This window comes from Motacilla alba, chromosome 4, assembly GCF_015832195.1.
Source record: "Motacilla alba alba isolate MOTALB_02 chromosome 4, Motacilla_alba_V1.0_pri, whole genome shotgun sequence".
NCBI classification, from domain to species: Eukaryota; Metazoa; Chordata; class Aves; order Passeriformes; family Motacillidae; genus Motacilla; species Motacilla alba.
The window spans coordinates 61,068,537-61,091,709 of NC_052019.1; the positions used below are offsets into that span (position 1 = coordinate 61,068,537).

The following is a 23,173-nucleotide window of genomic DNA, read 5'->3' on the forward strand; positions in this document are numbered from 1 at the left end:
CCATTGTCTCTCCTTATTATTTGTGTCACAGTTTTAGGCATCCTCTGATCTCTCCCCCTCCCTTGTGTCCTGTGTGACCACAGTTTTCGCTGATGCACAGGAGCAGGATTTCACACAGTTACACGCATCTAGGCCGCGTTATGTAAATTGTGAATGAACACCTGACACCATTTGTTGTTTTTTTCTGTCACCTCTGCTGCTTTTCTTACTCCTCTTTTTCAATGAACATAACATGGGCTTCAGTTGTATTGTGGTGTGGAAGAACATCCCACCCAAAGTGTCATTAACTGTTGTTTTAAAGTGTGGTGTATTTTCCTCTGAGGCAGTGGGAAAGTGCAGTAGGGTGCCTTCCAGCCAGGTAACCTCTTCCTCTGTCTCCTAATTCCATGTACACATCCTGCTGGGTGAGTGGTGAGGAAGGGGGCAGCGCTATCGGAGCCTGCCCTGCCTTCCCCTCCTCTGTGATCACAATTGGCTGAGGTAACTGAGCCTCTCCTGCCTGTGCTGCGTGTGGGTGTGCAAAGACTGTGCCCTCCCTTCTCTGCAAGGATGCAGAAGTGACATTGCCGCTTGAACCTTCGCAGTCATAACGGGCTGGGAGGATGATGGGTGCTTGGTGCCTGTTTGCAAGCTGTGTGGAAGATGACACTGGGATTGTAGATGGTGCCATGTGCTGGCTTCAGCAAGCCTGGCTGGTGTAATAACCCAGTACACTGTGGAGGTGCAGTGGGTTTATTTAAAGAAACTACCCCACCTGTGAGCTGATTTCTTAAAAATGTTTCAGGGATAGGCAGGTTTTAGTGGTGTGCTTGTTAGGATTTGGCTGGAGGTGCCTGGGTGGATGTTAGAATCGTAGACTTGTTGAATCATCAAGGTTGGGAGAGACATTCAAGGTCAACCAGTCCAACCATCCACCTCCCACTACCCCTGTACCCCCTGAACCACATCACCCAGATGCCTCTTGAACACCTCCAGGGATCATGACTCCACTGCCTCCCTGGAAAACCTATTCCAACACCTAACTGCCCTAACAATTAAATTTTTTTCTAATATCTAATGTGAATTTTCCCTGTCTCAGTTTAAGGCCATTTCCTCTGGTCCTCTCGCTGCAGACACAGCAGGACAGACTGACACCCACCTTATTACAGCTTCCCTTGAGGGAGTTGTAGAGAGTGATGAGGTTCTCCCTGAACCTCCTCTTAAGACAGCTCCCTCAAACAGAAGATGTGTTTTCTACACCTTTCATGAGCTTTTTTGCCCTTCTCTGGACACAATCCAGCACCTCAAAATCCTTTTTAAAGTGGGCGGCACGCAACTGAGTGCAGCACTTGAGGTGTGGCCTCACCAATGCCAAGTAAGGGGGATGGTCACTTCCCTGGTCCTGCTGTCTGCTCTATCCAAGACACAGGCCAGGATGCCCTAGGCCTTTTTGGCTACCCGGGCACACACTGGCTCATGCTGTATCAATGGCACTCCCAAGCTCTTTTCTGTCGAGCAGCACGGGTTCTTTCGCTCTTTCCAACAGAGAGTGGGCACCGATATGCCCAGGGAACCTTTGCCTGTCAATCTAAAGAACTGATCACACAAGTCATTAACAATATGTATGGGGTTTCCTGGAATCTTACAACATGGCTTAGACTGGGAGAGATCTTAGAGATCATCTAGTTCCGCTCCCCGACCACGGGCAGGAACACCAGGTTACCCAAAACCCCATCCAGCCTGGCCTTCAACGCTTTCAGGGATGTTGCATCCAACAAGACTTCTGAGCAAACCTGTGCCACCTTCCCCAGCTCGCAGTTGCTGCAAATGTATATCGTGCGAAGCAGCACTTACAGCGGCGGGGGGTGGAAAGAGAAACAAGGCTCGGTTGCTGTGGGGATGGGATGGGTGGAAGGCCCAGTCCCGGCAGCCCGAGGGAGCCCGGGGCGGGGCGGCCGCTCCCGGCCGCAGGCGAGGCGAGAAGGGGCGGGCGGAGGAGCCGCGTCCCTGCGTGGGTCACGGCGCGGTGCAGGGTCTCCTGGGCTCGCCGGCTTTTTTGACACAGGCTGGGAACTCCTTTTCCCGGACGCGGAGCAGGAGCTCTCCCGACGCTGCCCGGGGAGCGCCGGCCGGGCCGGTGCCGCTGCAGGTGAGGGCGCGGCGGGCGCGGCGCTTCCCGGCCGGCGGGATCGGAGCGGAATAAGGGGACACGGGAGGACACGGGAGACGGAGCTGGAGCCGGAGCCGCCCCTGGAGAGGGCGTTCGATGACCGGCAGCAGCCACGGGAGTATCGGGGCTCGGTGCAGGCTGCCCCAAGGGAGCAGCGGCGCCTTCCTGGAGAAGTGCGGAGCTTAACTTCCAAATGGGAGAGAACCTGGGCACCCCCTGCGCCTCCCTGGGCAGCAGAAACCCCGAAGGGAGAAGGTCAGCGGTGGGGTCTGAGGTGACGATCGCGCATTCCGCTCCAGAACCGTCGGGAATGGTCTCCCAGTCACCTGGCAGGCCGCCGCCCCGGGGATTTCCCAAAAGGAAAGGCCGCTTGCCTTCGGACGCTGGGGAGTGAGCTCTGTGCTCCTGGTCCCGGTGCTGCGCTCAGCCGATGCCCGCGGGGTGCTGATGATCCTGCCCCTTCTCTCTCTCTCTCTCTCCTGCCTAGGAAGGGCCATCCTCCGACCCTGGAAAGCCCTGGTGCAGCTCGCCAGTTTCCGTGTTCAGGGGTTTATGTGGGAATCGGAGCAGAATGGATCGGTATCGATATTTCATCTTTAACCAAAGGAACATGGTCGTGCTGGGGCTGTTCCAGATTGCCTTCAGCACCGTCTGTGTCACCAGTGGGTTCATAGATGGCATTTTCAGAACAGAGTCTCAGCTGGGCAAAACCAGAGCTCCAATTTGGGCTGGCATGGTAAACTTCTACTATATTATCTATGCTTTGCTTTGCGGTGGTAGTTTGTTTGTTTGTCTGTTTGTTTGTTTGTTTGTTGTTTTTTTTCACTGCTACCTACTAGTACTCATATTGGGGGTGGGAGGGAAGCCAGGATTTCTTTCCAGCTCTTCCTTTGTTATATGCTTTGAACTCAGTTAATAAAAGTTTCTTATAATGGTATAGGGAGAAGAGTGCAAGCAGACTTTGCTCTGAAGGAACTAAATTAAATACATTTCTGCTGGATAATGTAGAAAAATGCACATTGTGATAATTGACAGGAGTTTTTTTGCAGAAGCATAGTGACCATAGAGAGGCCACCAAAGATTAGGAGAGGAACACCTCATCCTCTTTTCAGGTAGATGAATATCTAGGTGCTGATCTCTGTCCCATAGCACAGTGCCCCTAATTTTGGTACTGCAGTGGGGAGTGGGCAAGAGGTATCCCTGCTCCCTGGCATTCAGCACCCTGATTTAGCCTGCTGAGCCATGCTGCAAGGAAATTACACTGAAGAGCTCTCTCCAGGGCAGAGGCTGCCTATCTCCTTTCATTAGTATCTTTCTTTCATTTAAAGATGCATATGGACTTGGCAAAGCAACGTGCATTTTTAGCACCTTAAATCAGACTTATTCAATCAGTTTCATTCTTTTGCCTGACCCATAAAGCTCTGGTCAGCGGTAGCAAGGCTGTGCAGGTAGCAAGCGGGCAAGATGCATGTCACTCATGTCCTGCATCCAGGAGATCCTGCAGAGGAAAACAGAAGAAATGAGCAATTCTCTTCCCATTTCTGATGCAACAGTTACTCTGATCCATGCCTTGAAAACACTTTTCATTACTTTTCATTACTCTGTAGCAGTTTATCTTCTGAATCTGATGCTAGTCTCCCAAGCTACCATTTCCTTTTGTGCTCCACAGGTGATGGGAGTCCCAGGTGTCCTGGCTTTGTTCTCCTCGCAGAGGAAGAATCCAGTTCTTGTAAGCTAGAGGGGCAGATGGGTGTTTGTGTGTATGGAGCAGGGGCAAAATGTTGGGGCAATCAAAAACAGTTTGAGGAGGGAAGGAGCTGACTGGCCCTCCTGCAGAATTAAGAGCTTATTTCCTTGAGTTATCTTTGTAAAAGCTGCTGTCTTTATAACCAAGAGGAGGATGCAGTGTTTCCTTGCTTTCTGCTGCAGCAGACAGGCACTGGGCCTAATAAAAAGCAAAACTCTGTAAAAACACTTCATTTCAATGCTTTTCTTTTGGTTGTCCTTCATGTTGTTAAGCACTGTGAACACTAAAATTTGAAATGAGTTAGGAGGTTTGCATTTCCTAGCTAGGTTTCTCCAGCCGTGTGAACTCCAAGGGAGGATATTGTATGCAAATTAGAGGTCTTTAAGTAGCACCTCTGATTATTATTCAGGACTCAGCTGTAACTCAGAAACTCCATATTATGAAAACCTCTACTTCTCTGTGTTTGGCTTCTAAGTGACTGCTGCTGCTGGGGATGTTGTAGTGTTATGGTAGGTCAAAGGCTACCATACAAGCTGCAAGGCTTTTATTTGCCCAAGGATAACTCTGATTCCTGCTCCCCTTCTCTTTCTCACTAAAATTCTCTGTCTGTCTAGGTAAATGTACTGATAGTTGCTTCCATAATCTCTTGTGTTGCCATCTTCATTGTAGTAGTTTATAGCTCCTTCACACTGAACTATGGTGAAGAGGAGGAGCTGAGTTCTGCCCCAGTCCATGTTATCCATACTGTAAGTATCCATATCATGATTATTACTGAGGAACATGCCACCCTTAATCTGCAAGCAGTGCCAGATGTGGCTTACAAACAGAACCAGACTTCTAGAAGGGGTGACACTAGGTCAGGTTGGCTGCTTTTGCTTCTTAGTGCAAAGGGGTGGTGTGGGCTGAGCCATGAAAGAATACTGGTGCTGCTCAGGGAAAGGCGCTGAGAGTATCCCTGGCCTAGTTTGAGACAGTGGTTGCAAGGCTGAAATCTTTCCAACAAGCACCTCAGGTGATGAAGTTACAGCAGTTACAGGTCAGCTGGTTAAACCTGGTGTTATTTCAAGTGTATTCTCCACAGTAAAGCTGTAGAGAAGGAATGAAGCCCTTTTGTATCTCCAGTCTACAAGCAATTGCTTGCTGTGGGGGTAAAGGCATTCCAGAGGGATGAAGCTGATCATTAGTTTATTGCAGGACAAATCAAAATGCCAGGCTGCTGTAAGGTGCAGTGCAGCAAAACAGTGTTTCTCATGTTCAATGTGAAGAAGAGCAGCCATTCCTTGGGTTTTTACTCATTGTCAAAGCTATTTCCAAACCCAATGCCATTGCATAGCATCTCACATTTAATGAACAGCCTTATTTCACTGCTTGCTCTGTTTGAGGTTCATCCTTGGTTTGTTTTTCAGAACACAGAAAAATCGTAAATAACACTGACTATGAATCAATCTCCTATCATGCAATCACAGCATTCTTGCAGTCATTAGATTATTTTTTGGTGGAGAGTGTCACTTTCTGAATATGGCTTTACTGTCTCCTTTATGTTTGCAGAGGTTCGTACTCAGTAAAGTTGTCAAGGGTGCTAACATAGCCATGCTGGCTGTATCCATCTGCAGTGCCTTTTCTGTGCTGGCCATGGCTTACTTGGGATGCCGGAGTCTTCCATGCTGCTCCTGCTATGACAGCGTAACCGGGATGGTGAGTGAGGAGCCCAGGGCACAAGTTTAATTCTACTGAGTGTTGGTGGGAAGGGAAGAAACCCAGGGGGAAGGTGTGTTTTTTTCTCCTATAAACCTAGTCTCAGCTCCTACCTCAGTCAGGCAGGGCTGATTCTAAGAAATTAAGTGGGATATTAGAAGGGGTTTATATTTCTTATATTTTTTCCTTTTACTATCTCCCTCTTATTTACAGCCTCATGTAAGATCTAAGTTATCTCTATTTTCCACACCATTTATACTGAAGCTGCCATTTCCCATGAATTCTGCTATCCTCAAAAACTGTTCCTCTCATCTTTAGGCCACCAGTTGCTTCTGGTGCAGCATCACAAAGACTTAACTGGTGCTTACAAGCTGGAACTTCAAATCCAGCTCTGTGTGCAGTGTTGGGGTGCTGACATAAGTAATTTACTCCTCATTCATAAGGACTCTGCCTCAAGTGGTGGGGCCCTTGGCATCTCTGCTAAGTGAGCTCAGTAAATAAATAAATACCAACTGCTTCTCTGCCAGAGCAATTCTGATGTTGTATTATTAAACACGTGCATCCAACCATTTGGTTTGGTAAGGAATTAAAGGGTGCAGGCCACAAGGCAGCTGCTCCTGACTAAAGACACCAAGTGGGTAATGTGAGGCTGCTTTAAACTTTCAAACTAAAACATGTTAGGAGGTGTGGACTGCACAGACTTTTAAAATAAGTTCAAGTGTATCTTCAGGTGAGGTATTTATTTGATGGTGCTGTTTTTTCCATAGGAATGGTTGCAGCCTAGTGAGGACCAAAATCAGGCTGTGGAAATGATTTGCGCTGTACAAAGTGAGTAACTCCTTTGCCTCCACATATCTGGATGTTCACCAGGGATGAGGAAGGAACATTCTGAATCAGCTTTACATCCGAGGCCAAAATCCTGATAACCAAAAGGAACTCAGGATTTTGTGCAAACGTCTACACCATGTTTAATGATTTGCGCTTTCTTTTCTCACACAGGCCCTGGGAGGAGAATTTTTAACTTCACAGATCGGTTTCCAGCCCAGGATGTAGAGGCAGAAGAAGACACATCCAAACCTCCACCGTATATCAGAATGACTTGAAAAAGTGGCCGAACATTTTGTTCAAATGTGGCAAGAGAGAAGCGATCAGTTCTTAATCTTTAAAGATGGTTGTGCACTTTTCCTTGGCCATTTGAAAAACACACACTGAGTGAACTAGCGAATGTCCAGCACTGAGCAGAGATCACAGTGCAGAGGGAAATGCCTGCAGGTGATTTTGAACTTTCAGACTTTGTACAGTGAAAATACCTCATTGCTTCTTGAAAGTGAGAGCATTTTTTAGTCTGACTTTTGTACTTAAATCATGTCTTATTTCACTAGAATTCATCACATAATTTGTGTAGCAGTGCTTAGCCTTAGGCATTTAAATATTAAATACAATTCCTTTTTCTTCAACTGCTAGCTTGATTTCTCCCTCTTACTGCATGAATTATTTGGATGATAATGAAGGGCTCCCTTCATCCTTGAGCTTCAGAGTGTTTTCTTTTTCTTCTTGGTAGGAATGGGGGCAAGTAAAGTTTTTTATATGAAACCTTAATAGCGCCATTCAGGTACCTCTGTCAAAGTGTGGCTTCTGTGGGGTGTACATGTGTCAGTACAATTAGGTTTAGCACTGGAGTGTAACTACAGAGTGTGGCAGGAACTGGAGCTGCAGTAGCTCCTCTTATGAAGTAACTTGAATACTTGAAAATTCAGTTCAAGTTTTCCTGTTTCAACTCTGTAGATTGAAATGGGGCCTATTTTGCTAAAATTTATTACAGATCTAGACAAAGGTGTTTTGTGTATTTTGTTTAGGGGACCTCTTCGTCCTCTAGACCAGGGAACTACAGCTTCCAGTCAGGTTCTGTCATATCCTGAAGTACATAGAATTCCCATATGTACTTTATGTTTCACTTTTAGGTGAATGTCAAGTGTTTCTCTTGCCTGCAGGCCTTGAGCAGGGAGTGGTAGATGACTTAACCCTTGGTACAGATTAACACAGCATTTGAACAGGACCTGGAAAATAAGTTCCCATCTTGAGAAAGTGGGTAGTAGGGTAAATGATATCCACCATGAGGCATGGAACTCCAGGAAAGATCTCATGTAAAACTTCTCTAATTGCAGCAAGTAAGGTGCCTTTCATGGTCCCAAGAGAAGAGTTGTTCTTGATTTATTTTTTTTCTCCAAAGACTGAAGTCCTTTTCATAATGCTGGTAAAGGGACTCCAATACCTAAGTGGCTTTAAACCAAAGAGTATGGGTTTAGATTAGATATTGGGAAGAAATTCTTTGCTGGGAGGGTGGTGACACACTGGCACAGATTGTCCAGAGAAGGTGTGTATGCCCTATCCCTGAAAGCTCAAGGCCGGGTTGGATGGGGCTCTGAGCAGCCTGGTGTAGTGGAAGGTGTCCCTGCCTGTGGTAGAGGGGTCAGGATGAGGTGATATTTAAGGTCACTTGCAAACAATTCTGTGATTATGTGATGATTCTGTGAAGATGTTACACAGCTTTTTTTTTGTAATCTGGAACAGAGAAATACTCTCAGCCACATATTGAGGAACTCCCAGTGAACAGAGACTCCCCTCTGTGTGTGTAAGGTGCTTGCCAAGTGTATCTGTTGCTGACTTTAAGCATTAAAATTAAAAATGTCTGGGAATATCTCAGATCAAGAGAGTAGCCCTGACCACCAGGCTCCCTCCAAAGCCCTTCTCAGGTCACATATTGCTTCCTGCACTCCCCAGCTTCAGCCAGGGAAGTTGTCCCCAGCTTTGGGTGCTTGGGCCAGCAGCTTAACTTGGGCCTGCAGGTCCTACTCCAGCAATTGGAGGCTCAATTATGTGCCACAGTAGCCAAATTCTTCCTGCCTTTGGCTCTAAATACCTTCATTCCCTTGCCTGCAGAGCCACAGAAGGGTTGAGGTTGGAAGGGATGTCTGGGGATCACCTAGTCCAATCTTCTCCTATGCCAACCAAAACACAGCTGGTGTCTTGTTCATTTGAAGGTGTTAATGTTTGAATTGCTTTAATATATTAATTCAAACATTGTGATTCAAAATGGGACGCTGTGCTTTTTCCTCTGGAATAGTGCCTGTCAACAGGCATCAAAGCACCCAGTGTGACTGCTCTCCTCAGATGCTTCTGGCACAGCTCCACACCATCTGCAATGAAATGCTGGGAAGTTTCTTCTTGTTTAACACAAACTGCTCTTCTTGTTCATTAAAAGAAAGTCAGACATCCTCAGAGGGTATTGGGCTCACTGATAGCTGAAAGCAGTGTCTCTGGTCAGTCTAAAACAGATTTTGCATTTTGCTACAATGCACTGCTCAGCCTCTGCATCATTTCTGGGAGCTATGGTCCCATCCAAAAGTGCTGTTCCATAACCAGTCATTGCAGTGTGATGTACTGAGCATAATTCAACAGTATTTGACTGCTGGTTGAACAGGGCAATTTGCCTTTACTGTGAGAGTACAGAGCAACATGTCACCAGTCCTTTTTCAAATGCTGTGCTGTTTCCATCAGCTCAGGCAGATAATTCCTGGGATGAGGATGGCAGTGCCACCATGGCTGCTGCAGGTCAGGTCCTCCTGGCACAGCTCTGGGACACAATCCAAGTACCCAGCCCAGCTTTGAAAGCCTTTGATGTGGCATAAAGTGGCAGGTGTGGCAGGTACTCGTTTGGCTGTGAAACAGCCTTAGCTGCACATGTTGAAGTCTTCGGGTGTAAAAGAGAAATATGCTCTGTGCTGCTGCTGAATAAAAATGTCTGAAATTGATTTATCAGCAGCTATAAGATGGCTTATTTCTTACACAGTTCTTCCAGTGGTGCAACTATTGCAGGTCACCCATAGATAGATGATTTCAACAGTTCTTTCTACAAAAGTGGGGGTTTCCAGAAAAAATGACAACTGCAGAATGGAAACTGGTGGAAACTGATTATCAGTTTAATGTTACTCCTCTTTGGTTAGTGTTGCAGAAAATATATTCCTGACTGCAGTTTCCAGTGCTATATTTAGCAGCCCGTTCCACATGCGAAGTACAGCACCTTCCCAGAGCCTGCCTGCATCTCCAGGATATTCCAGGGCTTGTGTCACCCCCAGCTTTCAGTGGTGGAAGTCAGGTGGAATTACAGGCCTCCGTTACGGACGCCATCATTTTGTGCTCACCTTGTGTCAGCATTGCTTGTATTAAGTCAAAGACGAGGCATTTACATCAAAAAAACTTCTTTACCTCAAGTAAGCTGAGACGAACGTTACCCTATTCCCTGACACACAGAACAAGGCACACAGTATCCACAGGTGGATACAGGCAAAGCCTGCCAGCCTCGCCATTAGCAGTGGCCAGAGTTAGTCACCCAGTGTAATCAGAAGGTTAATCAGGGAAGCTGATTCTGGAAGTTAATGTTCAACTAAGGGCAAAGAATTTTTTTGAAGTCATTTCCCCAACAGAAGGGGCAGGAGGTGCAGAGGAGGAGGGAAAGAGGAGGGATCTTCATCATGGTGAGGATCAGGGAACCCTTTCAGGCACTTCTTTGACAACAAGCCTGTTTGGGATTTAAAAAAAAGAAAAAAAATTATTTATTTATTTATTTATTTATTTGTATCTGAATTTTTATTTTTCATAGATACATGTTTGGTGCAGTTCCTCCCCGATGCTGCTGAGCCGCTGGTGCTCAGGGTCAGGGCAGCCTTTGGGCAGCCTGGGCACAAGTGTGTTTCCTCTTTGCTGGCAAAAAGCAGTGAGAAAACAGGGGAAACAAAGTCACAGATGTGTGTCTCCTTAGCCCACCCTGTTTTTGCATGAAGCAGTTGGAAATTGAAGTAAATCTTCACTATAGGTAGATGAACTGGCCTAAAATACTTTGAGTGGGGAACACAATAGGTCTTGCAATTAAACATGCAAGGAAAAGGCAGTCTACAGAAGAGAGCCTTAAAAGAGCTAGGAAAGGACAGGAGTAGTACTAATTAATCAAAATAGTGTTATGTTCTGAAAACAGGAAGTGGTATTTGCCTGCAACTGAAAGGAGGAATAATCCTTTTTTTTTTTTTTTTTTTTTTTTTTTTAATACTCAGTAGAAATCCCACCTGATACAAGATTTATATATAAGATCCAACATGCATTTTTTGGAGTCAGACTGTGTGATTTCTTGTTTCCTAGGATCACAGAGCCACAGACTTCTTTATGTTGGAAAGGACTTTTAATATCATTGAGTCCAACCACTGATCCTTATTGTTCCCTTCCAAAGTGAGATATGACTCCATAATTCTCCAGCACCAACAGTGTGTAAGTACGGGGAAAAGTTGTTGAATTTACCTCTAACTTGAGGAGGGAAGCCCATTAAAGCAAACAGCATTTCCCAGCCTTTCCTAGGTGCTTCTCCATAAAAACAGGAACTGCTTTGTCCTGCACCTCTTCAGGTACATCTAACCCAAACACATTATCAAACTGCAGTTTCACTTGCACTTTCTGAGCTGCTGCAGTAAGGTCTCTTCCTTCTTTCTCCTTTCCTTTTTTCTTTTTTTCTTTTTTTCTTTTTTTCTTTTTTTCTTTTTTCCTTCCTTCCTTCCTTCCTTCCTTCCTTCCTTCCTTCCTTCCTTCCTTCCTTCCTTCCTTCCTTCCGTCCTTCCGTCCTTCCTTCCTTCCTTCCTTCCTTCCTTCCTTCCTTCCTGTTACAACTTCAAACTTACAGAAATGTGTTCTCTTTCATTGACTTGACATTTATGTCATCTTAAGTCAAAGTAATTTAATATTACTTTGTTTCATGGATCTTATTTCATCCTTTGGCTTCTGTCCACTACATGTTTTTAACTACACTCATCACTTTCTTCTTTAGTCAATATTAGTTGTTATTATATGTTATGTTTATAGTGGAACAGTACATGCAAATACTGCTAAGCCCTTGCTCCCCACCCAATAACCATAAGACTGATTCAGGATGACAGATGGTGTTTTCAGCTTCCAAATTCTTTGCTCCAAGCGTATCTCATAGCAGTTGCTTCTGTGTTTCCAATTTTGTCTGATGCAGGCAGCCTCCCAACCCCAAGTGACCCAAGCTTTTGCTTCATTGAACAGTTCTGCACCCATAAAGCCTGAGAACTGGAGCCTTAGAGCAGCTGCTAGAGCTGGAATCCCACCAGTGTCATGTACCACACATCAGAGAGTTGGAACTCCACACAGCACTCCCCCAAGTGTTGTATTATGATGCAAAAGTATGCATGCCTATGGTGATGTGAATATACACGTTTTCTGGCCATCATTTTAGATATATAGAGAGAATATATCTTATAGATCTTTAGTTACCCTCTACTCTCATCATGCATATGAATGAAATGTACCTATTTAAGGACAGATGAAAGTATTGAAATCAACTATTTCAGGTCAGATGCAAAAGCACTGTGAGCCTTGAAGCAAAAGACAAGGGCTGCCAGCATTTGTGCTTTTCAACAGCAGCATCACAGTGACTCAGATATCAGCTCAGAACTGAAGCTAGCACTCCAAGGTAGTCATGAGGATCCACAGGAACTTGAAAACCCTCTCTGATTAGCACATGCTTTTAATCTACAGCTGAATCTTCAGTTACTGCAGCCAGCAGCTCTTCACTGTCTCTATTTTGAGGGCGTTAAAAATACCTTGAAGTAAATAGAAAAACTGTTTCATGTATTTTAGGGTATTTTAGGTCAGTTTAGTCTTTTTCTCTTTGTCTGCCCTTCCTTAACTGAAGAAAGGTCTGAGGGACAGAGGACTATGAAGGGCAAGGAGCACCTCAAAGCCCCCTGAGCATTTCAAGTGTCTTCCTGTACACAAGTGGTGTGAAGGATGTGGGGATGACCAGGCTTTGGAGAGGATATATGGTTTGCAAAATGCAGCTTCTGCTTTATGACTCCTGATTTAGAGGCCCAGTGTGATGTTTTCAGCAGTAAATCACAGTATTTTCAGAAAGAGGGAGTTTAGCATATTGCCTCACACCAGTCTTTTTTCCTGCCTGTGACCTTTCCAAAGGGGCAGTGCAAACAGTAAAAAATAATAATAGAAAAGGAAGTACTGAGCTAAGATCAGTGTCTTATGACTCTTCGCTTTCATATGCTAAGAGCTTCACCCAGCCTGGCCTTGAACACTTCCGGGGATGGGGCATCCACAGGTGCTCTGGGCAACCTGTGCCAGTGCCTCACCACCCTCAGAGGGAACAACTTCCTAATCAGAGCAGCATATTTGTTAAATGCAGGCCAGGGAGAGGATTATCCTCTATTCTGGGGGGTTTTTTAATGATCACTGGTATTGCTGGGAAATTTGTTTTCCATTAATTTCAAATGATTAGCTAAGGATTCAGTAATTTGTGATTCGCAATAAGCAGTGATGATTCAGCAAGGCAGAAAACTGCATGTCAATAACATCCCCCCAGGGATGTGTACCTCAGGGAATGTCCTCAGATGACCAGCAGCTCTCACTTGCCTTTCTTAGAGCTCTGGAAACAGCTTCCAGAACTACAAGGAGCTGCCTTCAGCACGTGCTTCTGTTTGGCAGGTGGGAGGCTGTGCAGAGCCCAGTGAATCCCAGAACACCCCTGCAAAACAGCAGCCATTCTTCTTCTCTCAATGCCTCTTCACAGCCCTCACTGATGATGCCATTCAGCTGGATAAATGAGGCCTCCTTTGGGCACCCGGCATCAACAGAGGAGAAGAAAATCCCACATCCTCACAGACATCCTCAGAACAGTGGTATTTTTTTTGTGAGTCCTAGAATAATGACAACTTCTAATTATGTTATTTATGACTTTAGATTTAAGATTACGTATTGGTATTGTGTTGATTTCCACAGAAAAACCAGACTGCCATTTAAAAGTAAAATAACTATTACTTTTAAATAACATATGGATCTACATTTATCTGGGAATTGCAATGTTGAGCAACATCAGTCAATGACCTCAAAAGTAGGACTCTGGGAAAAAAACCCGAGTATTAGAATGATACATTCTGGTGAAGTGAAAATACTCCCAGAGGGGACAAGAAATATGACTTTCAACAAATTTATAAAAGTTAAAGAGGTTTTATTTCTGAACAAGATAAGACTAGAAGAAGAGTAATGGATAATACTCCTTTAGGATGTTGATTTACATCCAAGGATCAGTAATTGCTATTTTTGTAAGTGTTGTTTTACTTCCCATTCTTCTGGAATCTGAAATAAATACTAGATATGCCTCTGAATCATCAGGTGGGTGCTTCAGATGCCCCAAAATCACCCAGAGTTATTGCAAGAAAGCACTGACAGTAGTCCAAGTATTGTGACAGTCTTTTTTGTAAAAATTATCACTCACACAGACAGAAACTAGAAATCCTTTAACTCCCTCACAGCATTTTTAACCATATGGAATTATATTATTATTTCTATTACAATTATTGAAAACAAGTGGTAACAGTTTGTGGCAAAGCCCGTTTATTAGTTTTCTGGGACTGTGCCTTGCCTGCCCCCAACACATACAAAAGAACACAAACTTTACATTCTGGCAAAGTGAAAATACACATACAGAGTATTCAGTACTCTGTTATCCATCCTGTGGGCAGCACATCACCACTGAAAGCCAGGGAGCAACACTGAATCCTGCATTACTGACCACACTGCCTCCATGGCAGAGCCATTAAAACATGCTTTGTGCTGAACATGGAATTACACACTTGAACACCATTTGCACACAATTTTCATGACATGAGGGCCCTTATTTACAAGTTGTGGTAACTTAAATAAAACTTAACAGATGTGCAGGTGTTTCAGATCAAATTTAACAGTAACACTGCAGCTACATGATTTTCTTACCCCCACCCCCAACCTGACTGGCTTCAAAAGCCTTAATTCTGGGATGTTTTATTAAAAACAAACAGACAAATAAAACAAACAAACAGAAACCCAAACCGAACAAACAAAAAAAAAACCCCACGAAAACTCACTGACATATTTAGTATACCAAAAATTAAGAAGGATCCTTCTCAGAAAAAGGATTAAGGACATGAGTGAAAAACAATCTGTCCTACAGGACTGTAAACCATATTTACTTACCACAGTATAAACATCAATTTAAAATCAGTAATTTTCTTAAAGAAATCATTAAGGACACTAGTGTTAAAAAGATGATTGTTTCTGAAACAACTGTAAATTCTAGTCATGTAAGGTTCAGAGTGATTACAAAAGCTTCCTTTTACAAATGCTTCCTAAGCAAAAATACTGTCACAATTGAAGCAGCTTTATACTGGAAAAAGTACTACCTTTTGTTTAGATTATTTTTAAACATCTTAATCATATAAGACCAAATTAAATGCTCTTTCAAAATCTAGAAAAAAGCCAATGCATTTTTTTTCTGTATAAGTTGCAGTGACATTACATCTTAAGAGTTGTAATAGTTTACATAATAACAGGTATCTTGTTTCAGTAATTTGTTTCTAATGTGATGATTAGGGTGGCAGCTTCTGAACTAGCCCTTCCACTGAGTTTCCAGTAAGCAACACATGCTACACATTGCCAATTAAAAAAAAAAAAATCTTCATTTATACTTCAAAAACTAAGTCACAAAACATTGTTTGCCATGGCACGTGAATGAAGTCATAGATTGCATTCTATGGCTTACATTTCACTTTATGCAACTAAGTGCAACTTAGCACCATTTTTATTATGAAACTTGATCTTCAGATAGAACCCAAAAAAAGCAGTTGCAACTATGAGAACACAGAAAAAGGTGGTCCAAGAGGAAGAATTTCCCTCATCTAACCCCTACTAGGCTCCCACTAGTAATGCCAAGGATGTCCTACATACAGTCACAACATTATACATGCAGGTTTTCCCTCAAAAATCAGTAACAGATGATGTTGTTGGTAGATTTATTCCATATTTCAAAACTCAGTTTAGTTTGTGTTTGGAAATATTTTAAGAATGTACCATATTCCTAAGCATCCCCATTCCTGAAATATGTTATCAAGTTGGCTTTTCAAGATATCTGAGAAGCACTCATCTCCTAAAGCCCTGCAAACCCTATCTTTGAAGAGCAGTATGCTTTTGCCAAATTCACCCAATCTTTTATTTACTCAACTGTTTTTATTTACCCTGAGACACTCAACTCAAATACAGCACCTTCAGAAATATATAATTTAATTTTAGTAAGACCCAATTTTACCCCAAATCCTGCACTACAGTACTATCCGCAATATGGGTTAACATAACATAGTTTGGTATCACATGCTAATTACGAAAAATTAATGAAGTTTTAAGTATCAAATAACTGTCTAGAGGTAGGGAGAAGTTAGCTAATTCCATTACCACTGCCATGAAGAAACAGAACAAGTTCATAGTGGAATGACAGGCAAAAACCTAGCAATTTGCACCGACACTGGCAGCCTAAACTTTGACAGACCTGGTATTTTTGCTTTTGTAATAAAAAGGTACCTGCTTTCTAATTTCCTACAAGCCATCTAATATTCCTTCAAATGCCAAAAATCTCCCCATATGCTGACCCAAAACCCAAGTTCTCTGGTTGTCACAAAAGGCTCTTTCTCTCCTACATTATTCCAACACAAGTAGCAACCAAAAGTATTAGTAAACTGGCATACTGGTTATAATCTTACCACAAGTGATGAGAACAACCTCAGGCAGCAAGAGCTCAACTAGGATTGCTTTGTCAAAACTTGACAAAGCCAGTATGTTCCCATATATTTACAGTGAAACTTTAGTAATTCAGAAAGTACAATTACAAAGTGCAAGAGCATAAGATGGGCACATCTACACCAGGAAAAATTAAAATAAAAAACACATTAAAGTGCCAAAGAGATTTGCTATAGTTGCTACCAAAACCTGTAACTTTGCCAAAGATCATAATTTTGAAGCACTTGCAAACAAGACAAGGCGATAACCAGTGACAATGTGACCTAACACCAGCAGGATGTGATAGGTTTTGGTTCAGGCTTTATATGTATTTCATCATGATCTGGTGGTTGACTAAGCATTAATGGCTTGTGACTTTTAAGCTTGTGAGCCAGTGTCATGAATATGGCCTCCACATGGTCATTGTCATTGGGGTTCTTGGCAGAGGTTTCAAACAATGGCATGCTGTGAGTGTCAGCAAACTTCTGGGCCAGGTCTGTGGGCACCTGAATAGCACTTCTCAGGTCACATTTATTTCCAACCAGAATCCGTGGTATATCGTTGGCAAGAAGGTGCTGTTTGCATTCCTCTATCCAGGATGGCAGGCTGTGGAAACTGGCAATGTTTGTCATATCATACACAAACACCACAGCATGGACATTCCTGTAGTAGTGCTGCACCATGCTCTTCCTGAAGCGCTCCTGGCCTGCGGTATCCCATAGCTGTATCTGAAAACAGAAAGAGAAGGAGAGGAAAAAATGTTTTATTACTCATCTTGGAAAATAACACCAATTACCTGTAGCAAGAAGAGTTACATGATCACAGAAATCTACTCTTCTGAATTAATCATACAGACAAGTTGGTGCTGAAGAAAACCATTGCATTCACACAATTTCAGAAGCTTTAACTTTCAAAGCTGCTCAAAAGTGAGGCCAGGAGGAATGATGACACTTGAGAGAAACTACAAATTTCTGAAAGTTTATTGGAGCCTGTATTTTTAAAGATTTTTATAAAAATAAATCCTGAAGTCTTAGCAATAACACTTTCATTTGAAAATTAAATAAGCGTTACTTCCCTATACAACCCTCAGCTGACATGATTTTTGTTATTGCCAAAAATAATCTCATCTTCCCCAAAATTTTGTTTGTTAGCATGATGTTAACTGCCATGTAAAAGTAGGAAGAAATCAAACCATGCTTGATTTCAACATCACCAACAAAAACAGGACAAAGAAATCTTTCTCTGCAGTGTGTTGGAATCAAACCCTCCTGTAATGAACATCTAACTTGCTTATTTAGCACTTTCAACTGGGACCATACTGTGGTTTGTAGTATCAAGGCATGCATTCAAGAAAAAAATTAAAGTATAAACCTCCTGTTAACGTGACATGTGACTATCATTTCCAGGTACACACCATTCTGTCCAAACCAGACTGAACATGGGTGCTAGAAGCACAGTCAGAATAGAAAGACATTCAGAAGAACTGAAATGCTTTCAAATTTCTGGGGTCCAGACTGAAACAAAACAAAACAAAACAAAACAAAACAAAACAAAACAAGCTTTGTAGCACCAGCAGATGTAAGCAACAGCTAATAGAAATTTTAAATACATTGATCATCCTGTGTAATGGAAGCCTGAAGTCCTCAGACATGTAAAGAATGCTACGGAATTGTGGATGGTAATGTCTACACAAACTTGCTCTTCAGGAGATAAGAACTGCAGTGCACAGCAGTCAGAACCCCTTCACCTACAACACCACATTACCTGTACGCTGTCAGAAATAAACTGGTGTGTGGCTCCATCACACACATCTTAGTGATAATGAAACATCTAAAAGACATTTGATTTCTTGGGAAAAAGCCGAGTCCTAGCTCCCTGTCTGTGTTGTACAGCTGATCACTAATGGCTGAGGCAGTTTGATTAGTCTTCGGCTTTTGAGCAGAAAGTTTTTTCTCTCTGGGAATGAAAGGAGTTCTCCTTGAGACACAGAATTCAAGGAATACTAAGTGTTCTGCAGACAATGAGGATGAATTTGAAATTTAATCTGTTCTCATGAAAGTCACAGCCACTATGTAATTGTTGAAATTGTTCTCCCATTATCATAGCTCTGCATTCCTTTGAGCAAAATGCTTCAGTAAAACTTCTTTAGAAACTGCAAATATCTTGAAGGTTGTCTTGTTTACCACATTAACCAGTGATTTTTTATATTAGAAAAAAAAGGAAGCCCAAGTGCAAGGGAAATCTGCTAAGAGCAAGAAGATGCATCAGTGATAGAGGACTACAGTATCACATAGAATTGTTTTGAAAACTACAACAGTGGAAATACAGTGAAACTGAATAGAAGCAGATGCAAAGTCTTGATACCAGTGACTGACAAGAAGGACTTTTTTTTTTTAAGCACAAGGTTCATCAGGTTGGAAATTATTAAAAGGAAGACAGATCCAGATCCACGAGTCAATCACAGGATGTTATGAATCAGTCATGTGACAGACTGAAGAAAAAAGAGCAAAAGATGTTTCAGATGGTGTGACCTTTTCTGCAGTATTATGTTCAACCCTGGTCACCCATCCTCAAAAAAACCTCAGACTAGAGCAGGTGGGAATGGCAGCTACTGGTTGCAACAGGGGAACTGAGAATTCGCATGAGAACATCAGAGCAGCTTGCCTTTTGCAGCCTAGTCCAGTTCTCTGCAGCTTTTGATCCAGACACTTAGAAAGACCTGTGTGCTGCTTCTGAAAGGGTCATTAAGATTGTTAGGAGAAGCAAGGCAAGTTGCCCTGGCTCTGATCCCATGAAAATGGTACTCAGTTGCAATCTGTCTCATTTTAGAGTAAACCTGCATTTCCAACTTTCTGGAAATCATCTTACCTTTACTATTTCCCACATAAACCCCCTCTTTTTGCCAATGGTACTACACTCTACAAACAGCTGACAGCATCTCCATGAGTCTACACACTTGGACTAAGCCGGCACCTAAGTTTGGGTAAGGTTCAGTCACACACCCAAGTGAGACAGACTTCCAGTTCTGTGCACTTATATAACATCATAAACTCAGGAGACTCATAGAAAATGTTCATGAATTTGAGAAATTAGAGGGAAAAGAAGCACAGACTGAAACAATCCTATGTATAGATAATATTATGTTAAGGAATCATATAGATAATCTTGGAAAATGCTAGATCAAATTGATTTAAGGAGGGAGCTGTAAGGTAAGCTCACAGGCAGCTGTGAGCTTACAATTCTCTCCCCAACTTATTCACAGAGCAGGAATCGGTCATGCCTCAGTCAAGCAGAGATCTACAAGTGTACTGCCAGCCTTGGGTAAAGATGGGGAAATTAAATTAAAGGTTTACACAACTTGCAAGTGAAGTTTAAACTACAGCTCTTCCAAAATTTCATTTACATGCAGCATTCAAGCTTGAAGGGCATAATCAACTGAGTCATTTGCACTGAGAGGTAAATCCTTTCCCAAAATTGAAAACTACACACTTCAGAAGTTTCTTTTTTAACTTGTTCAAGGTGAACTGGAGGGAATGGATCCATTTCAGTCTCTCACCCCAAATATTTTCTCTTCTGAAAAACAACACTGAAAATGTTCGTGTTAATAGGTGTGCATTGATGAAGTAACATTAAGGTTACTATTTCTTTGTTAGTCCAGTAACACCCATCTTCAGGGGACCACAGTTTTTATAACAGCCCATTAAAATGTGCAGTTGGAATATTTAGTTTAACAGCATAACTCAGCTAATAAAACTGTGACCAAGAATCACTTGGTCACATTCCCTAGGAAAGACAAATGGTATAAAAAATATTAAATACACTGACTCAGCTATCACACCCCGCCTTCTGATTCTGTTTTGTGGATCCAGAACGGATCTTTTCTAAACAAGGACCACACTTTGTACGTGTGGTTTATAACACACTGGTAAAAACACAAAAAACTGGCCTTGATGCTATGTCTCCTTTTAAAAGGGAGAAAATGTGGAATAGCTGAAAGGTACAGAACACGATGTTCAGACTTTCTTATTTGAATTTCATTTGTGCTTCGCTCTCTTAATGTAGGTCAGTGAAGACTGACATCATTGTTTTCTTCAATTTTCAATGCTTAGATCAATTGAGGAAGAGGAAAACTTAGAAGGCAGCAAATCCATTTGTTGAAAGTTTTAATTTACTCATCACATTTAGGCATCAGTGTTTGATATGAAGCTGTCAGCCTGCTGTACAAGGAATATACTTGTTCCTGTGCCTTGGAATGCTACACAATCGCTGTGTGGGAGACCATCAGCGAGAAGAACTGTGCTTGTGTTCCTGCCAATGACACAGCACTTTTCCAGCTGTGAAGGAAACAGTTACTGCTGTAGCAGCACAAGAAAGAACCATCCAGCTGGCTGGGGGAAGGGAGAAGACACCACTTTATAACCTACTTTGATGCAAGAGGAAAAATTCCCTTCAGGGCACAGCAAGGACTACAATAATTTAGTTCATCAGAGCTTCTCTCTCCTGGTTCAACTGGTGCTGCTGGAGCTGACTGCTGCATGTGAGAAAAGTGAAGAGGAGTGAGGGAAGTTGCCAAAACCACACAAAATCAGTTCAAACTTGACAACATTCCCAGTAAGAACTAGGGTCCTGGCCATAAGGACAACATTTATTCCTTTAATGCTGAAACGGAAGGTGCACAAAACAATGTGTCTCAGAAGAGCCTCTGTCACTTCTCCATCTTCCTCAACCAGAAATGGTTTCTTTTACACACAATACTCTCAAAAATGCAGCAAAACAATCTACAGAAACATGTATATCAGAATGGCACAATAACCTATGTGAAGCATCTAAGAGCTGTAGATTATGCTATGGTCTTCACTTCTCTCCAACAAATGTCAGGCATCATTCAGACGTGATGAAAATGGCAGTGAATAAGATGGTGCTGACAGGACAATATCCCTCAGGAGGTCTCTCCTCTGTCCGGACAAAGGAGGACAAAATTTCAGCTGTCAGAGAAATTCTAGTCAGTGGTTTTACTAAAAAAAAAACAAACAAAAAAAAAACCACCAAAAAACCAACCAACCAACCAAGCAAAAAAAAAAAAAACAACCCACAAAACCAAAAAACCCAAACCACCAACAAAACCTCCTATTCACCTTTCTTTTTTAGTTGAAAAAGGATATGAGATAAAAATCCCACAGGAGCAGGAAAGCGAATTGGCTCTCCTATTCTTATATATCCTCCATAATCTCTTTAATCAGTAAATAAGCAAGGAAAAAAACCACAGCTTTCGGCTACATAACTGTAAGCTGCAGTTATAATGCCTGATGATAATAAATGCCCAAGTACAAGCTCAAGACTACTGTTAACTTCCTTTTTTGCACAACTGAGCTTTCCTCATAGAAACAAACTGTAATACAGAAGCAGATGGGGATTCTGTTTAAAACCATGTTAGTAAACAAACTGCATCTGTAAGCTGCTACAGAGTATTCTGCAAATGATGCTTACAATCATCACACAGCAAACTTAACAGAATCTTAAAAATTAGGAGCTGAAACACACTGTTTAATCCTGAACAATGTTCAATTTCCTAGTATTTTTAACGCAAAATGATCGTAACAGTGGCACCTACACAGATCTGTGGTGCTGAAGGTTAAAACCACTGTGATGTTCGATAAACAAAGATGCAGAATTTCTCGGAGGCAAAACGCTGCTGATAACAAGGACAAGACTAAACTACCGTCAAGAGATCTATATACAAGTCCACTGTAAGGATAAATTACCGATCAGCATTTGACAAAAGACGCAAGAAGGTTTGGCCTACGGCAGGAACTGGTTCACCATCCCAGAACCGTGACTGCCTTTCCAACAGGAGCAATGCCAAGCAGCGCAGAACAGTTTCAGGGCAGACACAGCCGCGGCTGCTGCCGACGCGACCCCGCCGAGCTGAACTTCTGGGCTACGGCGGTGCCGGCGGCCCGCAGAGCCCAGCCCGGGCTGCGGCCCGGCCCATCCCGCTCTCCCGGCCGCTGCAGCCCTCCGCCCGCCGCCCCCTCGGCCCGGGCCCCGGGGTACCTTGATGCGCTCGCCGTCGATGGTGACGGCCCTCTCGCGGAAGTCCACGCCGATGGTGGCCTCGGTGCGCTGCGGGAAGCGGCCGGCGCAGAAGCGGTAGGTGAGGCACGTCTTGCCCACGTTGGAGTCCCCGATGACGATGATCTTGAAGATGCGCGAGCGGGCGGGGGGCAGCGCGCCGGGCAGCGCCCCGGAGCCCGTCAGGCTCAGCTCCAGCGAGGACTCCACGTCGCCCGCCGCCATCGCGGCCGCGGCAGCGCCGCCGAGCAGCCCCGGGGCGGAGCCGCCGCGGGCCGGTCTCGCGAGAGCGCGGCGGCCGATCCCCGCAGCGCCGGTGCGTGCGTGGCCGCTGCCGGCGGCAGGGGGCGCTGCGCGCGCGGCGCTGAGGGGGCGGGAACGGGATCGGGATCGGGATCGGGACAGGGATCCGGATCGGGAATCTCCGAGCAGCGGGAACAGCCGGAAATAGGCGGGACCGCGGCGGGCAGGGGATCCCGGACCCGTCAGGGCGGCCTGGATGTCGCGAAATGTGGAATCGGTGAGATTTTCTTAGGGATGGTTGTGTAATATTTGTCTGCTTTCCAGCCGAATCAGTGAGAAGGGAGACTGAGCCTGTGAAACAGCTGCCAGGAAGCTCTAAGTGATTGCCAGGTGCGCCAAAACCAAATTATTTGTTGGTAGAAATGCCTTGTTAGGGTTTGGGGCTGGACAGGCTTCAATGTTCTCAGACCCAAGGGAGGTTAACAAAGCTTGGGAAGAAGGATGTACCACTGTGGATAAAGTGGATGCCCCATAGTGCACACCACAAATGCAGAATTTAGGGCCCACAAGGACATCTGGCCGAACTCCCAAGATAAGGAAGAAACAAATGA

At 43.6% G+C, this 23,173-nt stretch overlaps 2 protein-coding genes across 3 annotated transcripts; one reads left to right on the top strand and one right to left on the bottom strand.

The window, feature by feature from the left end:
• Window positions 1-1,881: 1,881 nt before the first annotated feature.
• LOC119700694 lies at window positions 1,882-16,097 on the top strand. Of its 2 annotated transcripts, XR_005256860.1 has the most exons (9): window positions 1,882-2,128; window positions 2,637-2,885; window positions 3,819-3,878; window positions 4,511-4,642; window positions 5,445-5,591; window positions 6,359-6,419; window positions 6,591-6,863; window positions 10,785-10,910; window positions 13,149-16,097. XR_005256860.1 is itself a non-coding variant. In XM_038136196.1 (7 exons), the coding sequence occupies exons 2-7, from the start codon at window positions 2,721-2,723 to the stop codon at window positions 6,692-6,694; spliced, it is 669 nt and encodes a 222-aa protein (XP_037992124.1). In that variant the 5' UTR covers window positions 1,882-2,128; window positions 2,637-2,720; the 3' UTR covers window positions 6,695-9,364. The 2 variants fall into 2 exon arrangements, 1 of the variants encoding a protein (XP_037992124.1); XM_038136196.1 differs by lacking the exons at window positions 10,785-10,910; window positions 13,149-16,097 and having other exon boundaries at window positions 6,591-9,364.
• RAB33B (RAB33B, member RAS oncogene family) lies at window positions 14,044-22,599 on the bottom strand. The gene is made up of 2 exons (XM_038136195.1): window positions 22,302-22,599; window positions 14,044-16,975 (listed from the first exon to the last, which is right to left on the bottom strand). Exons 1-2 carry the CDS (start codon window positions 22,542-22,544, stop codon window positions 16,532-16,534), a joined length of 687 nt encoding a protein of 228 aa, XP_037992123.1. The 5' UTR covers window positions 22,545-22,599; the 3' UTR covers window positions 14,044-16,531.
• Window positions 22,600-23,173: the final 574 nt, after the last annotated feature.